Source organism: Carassius auratus, chromosome 27 (assembly GCF_003368295.1).
Source record: "Carassius auratus strain Wakin chromosome 27, ASM336829v1, whole genome shotgun sequence".
In the NCBI taxonomy this organism is placed as follows: domain Eukaryota; kingdom Metazoa; phylum Chordata; class Actinopteri; order Cypriniformes; family Cyprinidae; genus Carassius; species Carassius auratus.
This window is the reverse complement of record NC_039269.1, coordinates 16,320,696-16,334,868: the sequence shown is the minus strand read 5'-3', so window position 1 is coordinate 16,334,868 and position 14,173 is coordinate 16,320,696. Positions and strand designations below refer to the sequence as shown.

General features: G+C 37.6%; 1 protein-coding gene across 3 annotated transcripts; it reads right to left on the bottom strand.

The window, feature by feature from the left end:
• Window positions 1-3,682: 3,682 nt before the first annotated feature.
• On the bottom strand, window positions 3,683-6,395 carry LOC113045663 (uncharacterized). 3 transcript variants are annotated; one of them, XM_026206204.1, is made up of 7 exons: window positions 6,279-6,395; window positions 5,466-5,624; window positions 5,021-5,210; window positions 4,799-4,925; window positions 4,403-4,649; window positions 3,971-4,119; window positions 3,683-3,863 (listed from the first exon to the last, which is right to left on the bottom strand). In XM_026206204.1, exons 2-6 carry the CDS (start codon window positions 5,533-5,535, stop codon window positions 4,070-4,072), a joined length of 684 nt encoding a protein of 227 aa, XP_026061989.1. In that variant the 5' UTR covers window positions 5,536-5,624; window positions 6,279-6,395; the 3' UTR covers window positions 3,683-3,863; window positions 3,971-4,069. The 3 variants fall into 3 exon arrangements, 2 of the variants coding, with proteins under 2 accessions (XP_026061989.1, XP_026061988.1); XM_026206203.1 differs by having other exon boundaries at window positions 3,971-4,649; XR_003276013.1 differs by lacking the exon at window positions 5,021-5,210 and having other exon boundaries at window positions 3,971-4,649.
• Window positions 6,396-14,173: the final 7,778 nt, after the last annotated feature.

Genomic DNA, 14,173 nt, shown 5'->3' with positions numbered 1-14,173 from the left:
CAGGTAGAGGTGTATTCACATCCGTAAGGATAGGTAAATAATCGGTGTTAAAGTTTCAACACTTTGTGTGGTTGTTTAATGTCTGTCTATCACAGCTCTCATGAAGTCTATAATGGCAGCACTAGTGTGAGGACAGGTGATATTGTTTGAATAAATATCGCTTTCAGAAAGGTTCTTTACTGAAACATTAAAACAGACATGACATTCACATACCTCACAATATTCATGTACATGGAGGGCTGCTCTTCAAACCGTTAGTTCAACAAATAATTAAAATGTTCATAATTTACTCTCCCCATGTTTTTCCAGACTCATACAAACTCTGCTCATTTTTTGGAAAGCATATGAATATATTTAATATTCTCTTTTTGTGTCCTCCATTGCTGGTCTGGGAGACCAGTATTTTATTTTGAACATACATGTTTGCTATCATATAATTTAAGATGTATTCATATATAAATATCAGAATTTACTTCTACAATAACTCTATATTTATGAAGCTTGAAAATACTGATTATCTAAACTATAAATGGATTAACAAATATTATGAGAAAACTAAAAATATATTAATTTATGTTGTAAAGACAGACAAAAGTCTTATAGGTTTGGAAAGACTTGAGGGCAAGTAAATTATTTTTTGTGTGAACTTTACCTCTAAGAGCGAAGACCAAGAATAATGACTCTCCAAATCAGACAAGACAGCTCCAAACTTGGTTTGATTTCTGCAATAAAAAACACAGACATCAATGGTCTTAATAAAATGAGCACGTAATCACACTGTTGTTGCATCAAAATGTGAAGTAAACCAGCAGGAGACAACAGAAAAATGTATTTTCTAAAAATAACTTACATAAAATCTCAAAGGAATGATGCTCTCCCATGTCTCTTGCTTTTAACATCTACAAAAACAAAAAACAAACATTATTTTACTCTTAGTAAAACAACAACAACTGATAACATGAAATTATGAAGTTTACTTGCCTTAAACGATCTTTCCCTCTCTTCAGAAGAAGCTGAGAAAACCACCTCCTCACACAAGCAGACTTGTGTGTCCTTAACTCCAGTTAGTTTGAGTTCTGCAAAGAGGGACATCAATGGTTTCAATAAAATATGAACATATACATACATATATATACATACATATATATACACACATACAGACATATATATATATATATATATATATATATATATATATATATATATATATATATATATATATAAAATCACACTGTTTTTGCATCAAAATGTGAAGTTAACAGGCAGGACACAACATAAACATTAATTTTCTAAAAAAAAAAGTAATAATAACTTAACTTACATCAGTCTCAAAAGAATGAAGTTATCTTGTCTCTGGATTGCAACATCTAAAAAAACAACAACATTATTTTAGTCTTAGTAAAAATAACGATAACTTGATGTTATTCTGAAGTTTACTCTCCTTAAACCGTCTGTCCCTCTCTTCAGAAGAACACCTCCACCTCATTCTCACACAGGTCTGAGACTCCTCACACAAACAGCTTCTGTGTCTTTAACTCTCAGCGCGAGGACAATGAAGACACAAGCTTGACAAGTCTGAAATATTACATGTAAAACATACTTTAACAGTTACCACTTCAACAGCCTCAAAATAATTATGCTAGTCTTTACTACACAATGCCGTTTCCTTTAGGAGACAAACATACATTCAGTTTAACCGCGAAAAAAAAGACAAATTCACATGAGCGTAACCGTGACCATAACCGTCTGTTAACACCTCAAAAAGTACAGATAATGTAAAATCGTATGTAAATATGACAAAATACATTCACAGACGTTATATTAAAAGTACATCCTCCGTTCAGTACCGTTACATGAGGCAGTTAAAGCCCATCTTTCAAGTTGAAGATCATTGTGAATGAACGTGTAGATAAATAGTGTAGGAACTGGACTTGCATGAAGAAATTAATCATAAATTGGCATTAAAACAGTTTTTAAAAAGAAATTGTGATTAAAATTACTTCCGTTGTGAAAAACGCTCTTATCGGAAGTGACGCAACGGCCGGTAAACATCGTCTCTTCGTAATGGAGTCAGACAGTGAAGAGGTTGCAGTTGGCATAAATGTCAACTCTTACGATGGGCCATTGCCGTATAATTTCGAGCCGCCTAGGCGAGAGAGTGGTCAGGGAGAGTTAAGGGGAAGGGTAAATGGACAGAGGAGAGAGATAGAGTTGTGGTGTGAGGAGAATCAGTTGAGAATTGGGCAGGTGTCTTGGTGAGTGACCACAGGCGATAGCTAATTGTGGCTAACGTTGTCTCCATGTTTATCACATTGCAGTATCTTTAATAAATCATATTTAGCAATATTGCTGTCGACTTTGTTGTTTTTCAAGCACCCATGTAGATTGTCACCATCTATGCCAGCAACATGTGTCTTAAAATAATTAATTTAGATCCCAGATTTTAAATGAATGTTGTAGGATGTAGGCGGTCAGCTAGTCTGGATAGGGATAGAAATTCTGTGCATTTCCACACAACATAGTTTATCGTGACATTTTGTAGAAATTGCTAGCCGATGTTTAATCAGTAACTGCTTTTAGATCTAGATGTCCGCATGTTCTGTTTCTGCAGATGTCAAGCGTTTGGGCCGTATATCTGAACAACATAACCGGACAGCTGGAATTCCGAACTTAGTCGGCTGTTATACTACTCACCTCTTAGTATTTCCGACGGACATAATGTAAATGAGCTCACATGTACTGTGGAGTACCTGTATGAAAGCAGTTAGTCTTCCGGCTAGGACGGGAATATGCTGTTCATATAAATACAGTCATTGTAACAAGGATCTTGCATCTTGATCATGCATCTAATTGACAGCCTATACTGTACAGGGGGTGTGTCTTTTTACAGTTCATATTTACCCAAGTTTTAGGAAGTAAGTAGTCTACATGTCATTTCTTACAAGGTCTTACACCAACCACTAAAGCTACAAGGAGGGAAGGAGAGTGAGTTTATCTTAGCACATTTGTTTAACAGGTGCTTGTGTGGTAGATGTGAGGCTATGCCATCAGCAGTGGAGAGTGTGTGCTGTAGGGAGGTCGACGCCTATTGGTCCTTTGTCCAAAACCTTGATCCCCCCCAGAAGACATTACCTGCCTCACACTCCATCCAGGGTTTGAAGCATCCTGTCTGAATCCTTTTGTGCTGCAGATAGCATACATGAACTTCAGACAGGAGCATGGCCCTCTTCAAGCCAGCAGACCAGAGTAGGTTTTGAGCAAAAATTATTTTACTGCAATTCAAAATAGCTTTTCTACACCAAAATAGTAAATCCTGTTAAGCAGGTTGTTAAACTGAGTGGTTTCCATATACTTACTATAAAAACAACTTTGGGGTTGTGTAGTACAGTAGAATATCAGCCAACAGGACATGCAATATTTACCATTGGAATTGTTTACTATGAAAACATGGTATGATCAAAATGTATATATGTCCCAATCTACACCACAGGCAGTTCCGATACACAGCATACAGGCAGGTTGTCCACTGGGCGTATGGAATACTAGGCAGGAACATTAGAAAAGCCATACCTTCATGTGTTGTGTCAGCAATAAGGAGGCAGTTTGCAGAGGAGGGACAGACATACAAAGGTTTTCAGTGGCCCCGCTTGGAAGACGATTAAAAAATCCATAGTGAAACAAACTACTGGTAAAATTGATCTTTTATTACATGTTAAAACGTGAGTGTCGTGCGAGATGGAGGCTGACTGCCTCATCCTTGGCAACCTTCTGGACGGAAGAGGTGAGGGGGGCGGTGCAGCAGAGGGCCTGCGGTGTCTTGCAGTATTCCTCTACCAGAGAGACCATAAGATTTGTTGCGTATACTTGAGGAGAGAAATGTTTAGAAAACATTTAGTTACATGGTTGACTCACATAAAAATAGATAGATTCACACAAAAAAGATATTGAAAAACTAAGTGAAACTACTAACCGTAAGATGGTTTCTCCTTGATGGGGTGTACTACCCAGCCACCTTTCCGAAACCATGGGTAGCGAACAGCGTAGCGTCCCTCACCCTCACTAGTTCGTGCTACATCTCTGTTGCCATTACTATTGAAATGTAGGGCTGCCAAGAGAAGTCTGTACGAGATAAGTAGTTAGAACATTAGGTCTCCAAAGCTAACCCAATGCAGTGAAATGCAACATAAATATATGACATTAATGTTTTCAGTTCAAATGGGTCTAAGACAATGACTCATCTTTGCAATTATTTTTTTGCAAACAATATGTAATGCTGTTATCAATCTATAACATTTTGGTCTGCTATACAAGACTGCATTAGTTTTTAGCCATATTCATTCTGTCATCATTTCCTGAAATTGAGAAAAAAAGAAAAAAAAACTAATTTTATTAGTATCGATACTTTTAAGTGATAACTCATTCCTCCAGGCCTGCATGATGGTAGGGATAGAGTAATAGCGCTGATGGCAGAAAAAAGTGCCAGGACTTATGCACTGCAGTCCAAACAGCTTCAGCATCCTGATTGTCTGAGAAGCCATGCAACCTGAGAAGTGGATGGCACCGCTGAGTAAAAGGTTGCAGGCAGGCATGTTTCGATGCACCTTCTCTTGGTTTTGCCAGTAACGCTCATAACCACAAGTTCCGCAGGCCTGAAAGATACAAGATTCAATACTCAAGCAGCTTTAAGATGAACCAGTAAAAAACCTGTATAGTTAAGACACAAATTATTAATATACATACTGTACATTCACAGACTATAATTCAGCTCCTCATAGACAGTTGACAAATAAGACATTACCTGCTTGACTTTTATGAAAGTTCCTTCCGGGTGCATTATGTGTCCCTGGGTTTCCCCGCAGCATGCAGAGCAAACCGTGAACAAGGACAGCAACTGCCTCTGGCAAACAATGAACTTGTCAACAGCACTGAAAACAAGAAAAGGAAAACACACATTAATTCTGACTATGACATTTTTTGATACACAATCAGAAACAGTTTCAATTAATAAAAAGGTTTTTACTTTGGGTCAGTGAGAGATTCCAGCTCTTCTGGTTCCTCCTCAGAGGACTCGCTCAACATCTCCTCCCCTGGACTCCATGACATATCACCAGAATGGTTGATGATATCAGAAAATGACCATTCATCATCACTTTGTTCAGGACTGGCCAGTGGAGTCCCCACATCCACCATCTGAGGCTTTTCCTGAACACCTTTGATGAAAGAGATTCATCTTACTAATTGTTCACCATTGTACATTCATTGGTAACAACACATGCACTATCTAATGCAACCCAGTAAAAAATGTATTTTTCTAACATTATGGAGTTCTTAATTTTTTAATGTTTACTGTCTGAAAAGTGGAAATGACAAAATAGTAACCATGGAGATCATGAAAATTTTTGACATAATCCTTATTTGTGATTGTATATGGCATGTATGGTGAATGCTAGATATAAGCTAACTACCTAATGAACGATGTAAACATCTTATGTTGCACTGTGATCCACGATGGACCACTTCTGGCTCAGGGTCCATTGTAGAGATGTCTCCATCTCCATCATCTTCAGGATCTGAAGTGGCAGTTCACCGCCACCGTCTTTGCTGGCAGCACTCTCTCCCAAAATCTGAAAACAGACCGAAATCACAACTTTGAACTTAAAAAAAAAATGTAGTCCTTTCATGAAAATCCCCCATTCATGTATTATTTAAAAGACTGCTAATCTTTTTAAAATCTTTTCAAAGTAGTCCCGAGCTGCATTCTCTCGCATGTGCCTTGTTGATACCAGCTTCGATTAATCAAAGAAAACCAAGAATTACTTGGATGCGTTTTGGAGACGGTGAAAAGTGTGCGCGCGCTCTGCTCATTCTTTCAGTTAAACATGCGCCCTGTCACAAGGGCAGCAGTTCATCTACATTACTCACTGAACAAATAAGACTTTGGCAGGGAAAAAAATCTATTTGGCGGGCGGTAAAACAAGTTAAATGCAGGAAAATTCATGCGTGAATTTAACCGAGTAGTAATATGCGAATGCAACCACATACATTTTTTATTAAAAAAATACAATTTTCTGGAACCTGGTCTTAATAGCTCAATAAAATAAGTGTCAGGAGGCTCATGTGCCGCCTCACGGGGTGTAACAAGAGTAAGCTGACGGCAGCTAGGCGGGCTTTCGTGCCATGCCAAGACCATTATAACGTCAAAAAAAATACATTTGCAGAAATTACATGCAGAGCTACATTTCGATACAACAATTTATATATGGTATTATAAGACTTACTGTGCAAAGCTCCCTTTTTCGACGCGCAGATTCTCTCCTAGTGCTAACATTAACGTTAGACTCTTCACTCCCGCCAGATTTTGCAGGTGGACCTGCATGCACCGATGGCACTGCTCCATTTGCCAGCCTAACCCACTCTTTTCGTCGAAATCCCATGCGAAATTCCATAAGATCTCCTTGGTTGTAGCTGTCCGGTGTGAAGTGTTTTTCACATACCACCGTGTGTCTTGTCAACGAGGAGGCAGCGAAATTGCTTCTCTTTGCCTGGACGAAACGTATCCAAGCACGGAAATCTTTGTGTTTCTTGTTTGGAAATCGGTGGACCCGATGGCCAGACAAGTTGGAGTTGTTGCATCCAAAACAAACACAATAATTCACCATTGTGACAACTCAAACCTACTATAACTATAATAACGAGAACGACAATCTCTATTTTCTGTTTCCACCTCTCAGACTACGTAAACCCACACTGAGAACCAGGGCTGCAGCGCCTATGTTTGCCTGTCGTTACGTCATATGACGCGTTCTCTGGGAAAAGGCGGGTTTTTGGAGCGTAGCTTAGAATAGGCACTTTTTTTTCTTAATTTCTGCCCGTGGGTGTTGTAAAACATATGTATTCTTATGTATGTCTTTTTAAATTTACATTTCCATGCAATATTCTGTATAAATTAAGTTATAAAATTAAATTGAAAGATGGCCTTTAAGACCTCCGTGTCTGAGGCGAAAACCGCGTCCGTTTTTTTTTTTATATATATATATTTATATATAACGTTAAGCTCCTTTGTTTCCGCCTTTCATAAAACCTTCCGCCTTTCATACAACCGGGTAAACAATAAAAGATAACTTTACATTTTGAATATTTACTTACCATAGTCTTTCACTCGCTTCTCGCTTCTATCACGCTGAGAAAATGGTGGCTGCTCGCACTGGAGACGTACGATCTTGACGTGACGTGCGTGCTCTCCTTCACGTCCGCGTCCTCAACCCAGACCCGCTGGGTTAAAAAAAAACATTTTTAAAACTTATTTTCAACCCAAACTTGGGTTAAAACATCCCAAAGTCCTATCCAACGGCCTCAACCCAGCAGTTGGGTTGAAAAAACAACCCAGCGTTTTTTAGAGTGTTGTATACATATCAGATCCGTTTAACTTCCATCTCATTAATAACACTTTTAAACTCCAATCCATTAGCCACAAGACTTCTCGCATTCCATTGTAAAAGTTAAATCATGCTCCTATCCAAACCATGCTTCCTGGCATGACTGTGTCTCATTAATCAGCCCATCCCTTACCATTACCCATGTTATGTCCGTTACTCCTAAGAATCTCTCTGCTGCCTTGACTATAATTTGAATCTTAGCTGTCTTCTTTTCAGTTTGTGCAGTACAATTAATTACTTCAGCTATGAACAACAAGAAATTTACTTTACTTACAATCATTGTCTCTTCTGTAATCCTACCTTCCATCTCTGATGTTTCCTCACTTCTCTCTTTTTGCGCATCCCTCTCTCTTTCTTTCTCTTTATTCCTTGTATCAACCACTTTAACAGCTTCTCCATATGTTATATCCCTCTTAGCTCTCTCATTCTGTACTTCAATTACTCTCTTCCTCACCTCACATCCTCCAAATGCAACACTATGATCCCCTCCACAGTTACTGCATTTTGGTCCTGCTCCTTCACATTTGCCATAATCATGCCCCACCCCCTCCCCATCTTGCACATCGTTTCTTAGCCTTACACACCATAGCCACTTGCCCATATTTTTGACAATTATAACATCTTAAAGGAGGAGGCACAAAAGGCCTTACTGAGTAACTGATAAATCCAAGCTTGACCTTATCTGGCAAAATTGCACCATCAAACCTAAGCTCAACCGAAAGACTCCCCATTCTATTCCCTTCTCTGTTCATAAACAGTCGCCTAGCACCAACTATTTTTCCTCCGTTGATGTTACTTTTAAGTTCTTCCATAGATACTCCTAATGGCACTCCAGATATTACTCCACTTACCCACTGCCTCTGTCCTACAATCTTACTACTCACCACTTCTTGCTTACACATTACTTTAATTTTCAACATTTTCTTTCGTTGCTCTTCACTATTAAAAATGATCATCAAATCTCCATTGTTTAACACTTTTGCAATCTTAATTTCTCCAACTACTCTCCTCAACTCTTTCGTCAATACAATTGGACTTACCTTTTGTATTCCACCATCTTCTGTAAATTTCAATGTTACCTTCAACTCATCCAAATTTACACTCCTCACCTCCTGTTCATTTCCACTCTCACCTGAACTTCTTACCTCTATTTGTTTTTTTTTCTTTTCTTTTTACCTATGTACATCTTCCCTTATGTCTATATTCCTCTCTTCCCTGTTTTTCCTAATTCCATTTGATCATCTTCCATAACTGTATCATCAACACTAACTAGTGTCTCTGGTCCATTTCCATTATAATTTTTCTTATATTTTGAAATTATCGATTTCGCTGCATTTGCTGCCATCCATCAAAACCTCGCCGATCACTCGTACCACCACCACGCCCAGATCCACTTCAAAATGGTGCCGTCTTCCTTCTTCTTCTTCTTTGATGTTTTATGGTGGTTGGCAAACCAGCTTTAGGTGCATTTACCGCCACCTACTAGGATGGAGTGTGGAGAATTGACGGTAAATGAAAACTGGAAAAAAAACACAATAAAGGTAAAGAAATAGGTAACTAACCTAAGTTGTAATTCTTTAAATGCTATTTATTACCTCTGTATCTTGGAGATAATTAATCTGTGAAACATTTCAATATCCACATCTTTATTTAAAATTTTCTGAAGTGAGATCTGATTTGTTTCTATATTAATTGATTCTGTAAGTTGTAATCTTTCATTATCATATTCTTTACATTTTATTGAAATATTTTCAACTGTTTCAGAAAGATCACACTTTACACAAAGTCCAGACTCATGTTTACCTATTATAAATAAAGATTGGTTAAGTGCAGCGTGTCCAATTCTAAGCGAGATATTATGCGTTCTTTTCTATTCCCACAAATTCTCCTCTCATTTCCAACTGTTCTTTGAATATTGTATAAATGCCGTCCTTTATTCTCACCATCCCATTTAATTTGCCATATATCTTTTAATGCTTTTTTAATTAGCCCTTTTATTTCTAATTTACTCATTGGACTATTAAATTCTATGTCTGGACTTTTTAATTTTTTTTTCGCTATCTGATCCACCACTTCATTACCTCATATACTTATATGTGCATGTATCCATACAAAATAAATAATTGTTTTTAATTGTATTCTGAATAAAATCTCTGAAAAAAATGTCTGACAAAATGTCTTGTCTAGTTAAGTTTTTTCCGCTCTTTAAACTTGACAGTGCTGAAAACAAGTCTGAACATATTACTACTTCCGGTATATTAATGTCTTCAACCCATTGAAGAGCCAAAAATATGGCAATCATTTCTGTGGTATAAACTGACAGATGACTAGATGTTCTTTTTGATATTCTATACTGAACTTTGGAACATATATTGCTGCTGCTGTGTGTCTTGTTTCAGGATCTTTCTGTATATATATGAGTTTCTGACATATATTTCTGATCTAAATATTTCTGTACTATTGAACTTTTAGATGCTTGTCTATTTTTATCATTTATACTCACTAAAACCTGAAAGTCAACTACAGGCATTGGGAATAACCATGGAGGTGTTACTGGCAACACAACAGTAGCTATGTCCAAATTCAGGGTCTGCATCCTCCTTAGGATCCTTCCTACCCGGTTGAAGGAGGATGGGTCCTCCGACGACCGCAAAAACCGGAAGTCGGTGTTTGTGAATTTGGACAGCCTACCCTTCTTTCAGTTCCCTCCCTTACCCGTTGCTCATATCCTGTCGCCTAGCAACCGTGACAGCGCTAAGCAAGACACGGGTGAAGAGCTCATCGTTCTGTCCCCGGAGCTTTATAAACACTTCTGTCTGCTCTTTCGTCCTTAGAAGCGTTAAAAACAGCTTCAATCACTAACAAATAAGCTGTGTGTAAGGGGATATTCACACAGGCAGTAAGGAAGAAGCTAGTTTACGAAAGTAAACTTTTTTTTTTTTTTTTTTTTTTTTTTACATATACACGTACAAAAAAAAAATAAAAAATGCTTTACGCTAAAACAAAATGCCTAACTAGAAAACCACTGAAAATATATATTTTTGGAAAGCCAGTTTTTAAAAAACATCGAAAATAATACTCCCCCACTCATCTACCGCTCGCTTCGTCCTGCTGAAAAGAATTATGGGATAGGTAGGACGCAAAAGGATCCACCACACCCATCCTTCCAATTCGGGGAGAAGGATGACGCATTTGTGGGCCGCATTTGAAGGATCCTACGAATTTGGACAGCCTTCGTCGCGGCGCTGTGACGTAGCATCCTTCAAATGAGTCCTCCGAAGGATGTAGACCCTGAATTTGGACACAGCCAGTATTGCAAATGTCTTCTTATTCTTCTTCTTCTTCTTCTTCATGTTTTACGGCGGATCGCAAACTTTTAGTGCATTACCACCCCCTATCCCTCAAATGGACCATTGACACTCTAACTCGATTAACCTATCATCTCTATAAATCACTAAAACCCCTCTTAATCGAGCTTCATCCGACACTGCGTCTCCAGCTCCTCTGTCCACCCTCAGTCCTTTTAACGAGAGAAAGAAAAGAAAAACAAACAAAAACCTTATACTCGCTTATTTAAATCGGTGCTTATCAAGAACTGTAACAGTGAATATATCTTAATTAATCTATCTGAATTAAAAACAATATATATTTAATTGAAAACTGCTCTCCCGTTTTCTCTATGTCATTCTTTAATTAATTTCTTTCAACTTTATATTCCCTACAGTACATTATAGCATGTTCAACTCTTTCCCTAACGCCACATACCTCGCATAGTCCTGTTGGATGTTTCTTTATTAGATGCATTGTACTATTTAATCTTGTGCCTCAGTCATAACCTTGTGATTATGTTCTCTTCTGCTCTGCTCCAACCTGATTCTCTTCCTTTCCCTACTATTGGCTGTATTTGATACAAATGTCTGCCCTTGGAATCTGTGTCCCAATGCTCCTGCCATTCTTTCCAAATGTTCTTTTTAATAATAGATTGAATTTCAGACCCACTGAATGTCAACATTCTCATGTTATACAGTTGTTGTTGTTTTTGTTTTTGTTTTTTGCTAGGTTATCTGCTTCTTCGTTTCCACTCAACCCGATGAGAGCTGGAACCCACCAAAAATTTACAATTATACCACTTTGCTCTAATGAATATAGTTCTTGCAAAATTTCTAATATCATCTCTTGTCTTGTTTCTGACTTCTGCTCATTTAAACTTATTAGAACTGCACTTGAATCTGAACATACTATTGCCTTTGATATTTTAACTTCACTAATCCACCTCATTGCCATAGTTATAGCAAACATTTCTCCTGTATATACTGACAGACAATCTGATATTCTATTTTTCTCTCCCACTTTTATCTTGGGTACTACAAATGCTGATCCCACATACCCCGTTTTTTTGTCTTTTGAAGCATCAGTGAATATATGCATAAACTCTCCATACCTGACCCCATATATTCACTTACACTACATATCTCTGTCTCACCGGGCCCTTTCTTTTGTCTTCTTTCTAATAGGTTAAGATCGACTTCTGGTTGGGGCATAACCCACTTTGGTACTGGTGATAAGGGAATTCTTATAGCATACCCAACCTCTTCCAGACTCATTGCTTTTATTATTTTCCCCACTCTCTATCCAAAGCTATTACACTCCTTCTCATGTTCCCAGCTTAGTCTCAATACTTTTTTATAGGATGATTTTCACTCTGACCTCTTAAGTTTATCCAATAGGACACCATTAACTGTTGTCTTCTTATCTGTAGCGGCATTTCTCTCATCTCTACTTGTACCGCTGAGACTGGAGAAGTTAGACATGCCCCACAACATATTTAAGGCTTGATACTGAATTATATCTAATTTAATTTATTTATTTTTTATTTGCAGAACAATATACTAGACAACCATAATCCAAAAAAGATTTCATCATGGCTATGTATATAGATTTTAGAGCCACTCTATCTGCTACCCATTCTTGGCCCAATATACACCTCATCACATTCACTACTCGTTTACATCTTCCTGCCGTTTTTTCCATGTTAATCTATTGTCAAACCATACTCCAAGAAATCTTACTATATTTACACTTTCTAGTTCTTCTTTATATAACTTTATATTAATATCTACTTTCCTTTTTTTTTTTTTGTGAACAGTATTACTTTTGTCTTTTCCACTGACAACTTAAACCCCATTTTCCTTTGACCACTTTTCCACTTCATTTAATGCACTCTGCATTCTCCTTATACTATACTCTATATTCTTTCCTTTATACCAAAGAGCCCCGTCATCAGCAAGTTACGGACCGCAGCTCTGATTGGTTGTTTTTTACCGGGAGCGCATGACTTTCTGCAAATGGCAATAGGACCACTGGGAGCAGCTATATCCACTTTTTTCACAGATTATCTGTCTCATATTCTACTGTCAGGGCATAATCACAGGTTTAACAAATATGTAAAAAATATATTTTTACAAAAGTTCCCTACAGCACCTTTAAGTTAACCATTTTTAGATCTAGCACAGACTCTTTACCTGTTGCCACATTTACCCTAGTATAATTCCCATCATTTAAACACACCAAATTCCTCTTATCTTTCAACTCCTCCACCACCAATACATTACCATCTGTTACTAAACCTCCCCATAACGTACTCTGTCCATTGAAATCCCCACACCAAATAACTCTCTCTTCATTTTTACCTTCTATTTGTTCCAACTCATTCAGCAATGACTTCTTAAATGGATTATAAAAGTTTATTTTTACATAATTCAATCCATTAACCCATATCTCCACCACCACATATTCCGTTTGTCTCTGATTTACCTTACACTCTATATTGTATACCTCACTTAATAAGAGTAATACACCCTCCTCTATTACCCTCCCCACGATCTCTTCACTGAAATATCCTTTAGTAACAAAATCATATTTGGGTTTAAGCCACAACTCTGGTATACATATCAAATCAGGTTTAATTTTCAACTCATAAATAACACTTAAATTTTAATCCATTGGCCACAAGACTTCTTGCATTCCATTGTAAAATTAAAATCATCTTTACTATCAATACCATACTTCCTGACTTGACTGGGATTCATTCACCAGTTTATGCCTTATATTAACCCAATATATATGCTTTACTCCTAAGAACCTCTCTGCTTTATCATTTTTTTTTTTCAGTTTGAGCTGAACAAATTACTACCTCAGCTATGAATAACAAAAAATTCACTCTACTCTACATTATATCCTCTGTACTCCTACCTACCAGCTCTGAGGTAGCCTCATTCCTTACCTCTGTTCTCATATCTTTAACTTCTCCTTTTCCCTTATTTCTTACATCAACCACTTTGGCAGCTTCTGCAGAAGTCATGTTCTTCTTATTTTTCTCATTCTGCATTTCTATTGCTCTTTTCCTCACTTCACATCCTCCAAACGCTACATTATGATCTCCTCCACAGTTGCAGCACTTGATTCCTGCCCCCTCACACTTCCCATAGTCATGTTCCCCTCCGCATCTTGCATATCTTTTCCTTGATTTACACACGGTGGCCACATGCCCATACTTTTGACAATTATAACACCTTAAAGGTGGGGCCACGAATGGTCTAACTGAATAGCTGATAAAGCCAAGTTTTACCTTATCTGGCAATTCATCCCCTTCAAATCTAAGTTCAACTGACAGGCTCTCCATTCTGTTCCCTTCTCTGTTCATAAATATTCTCCTTGCACCAAGTAAATTTTCTCCA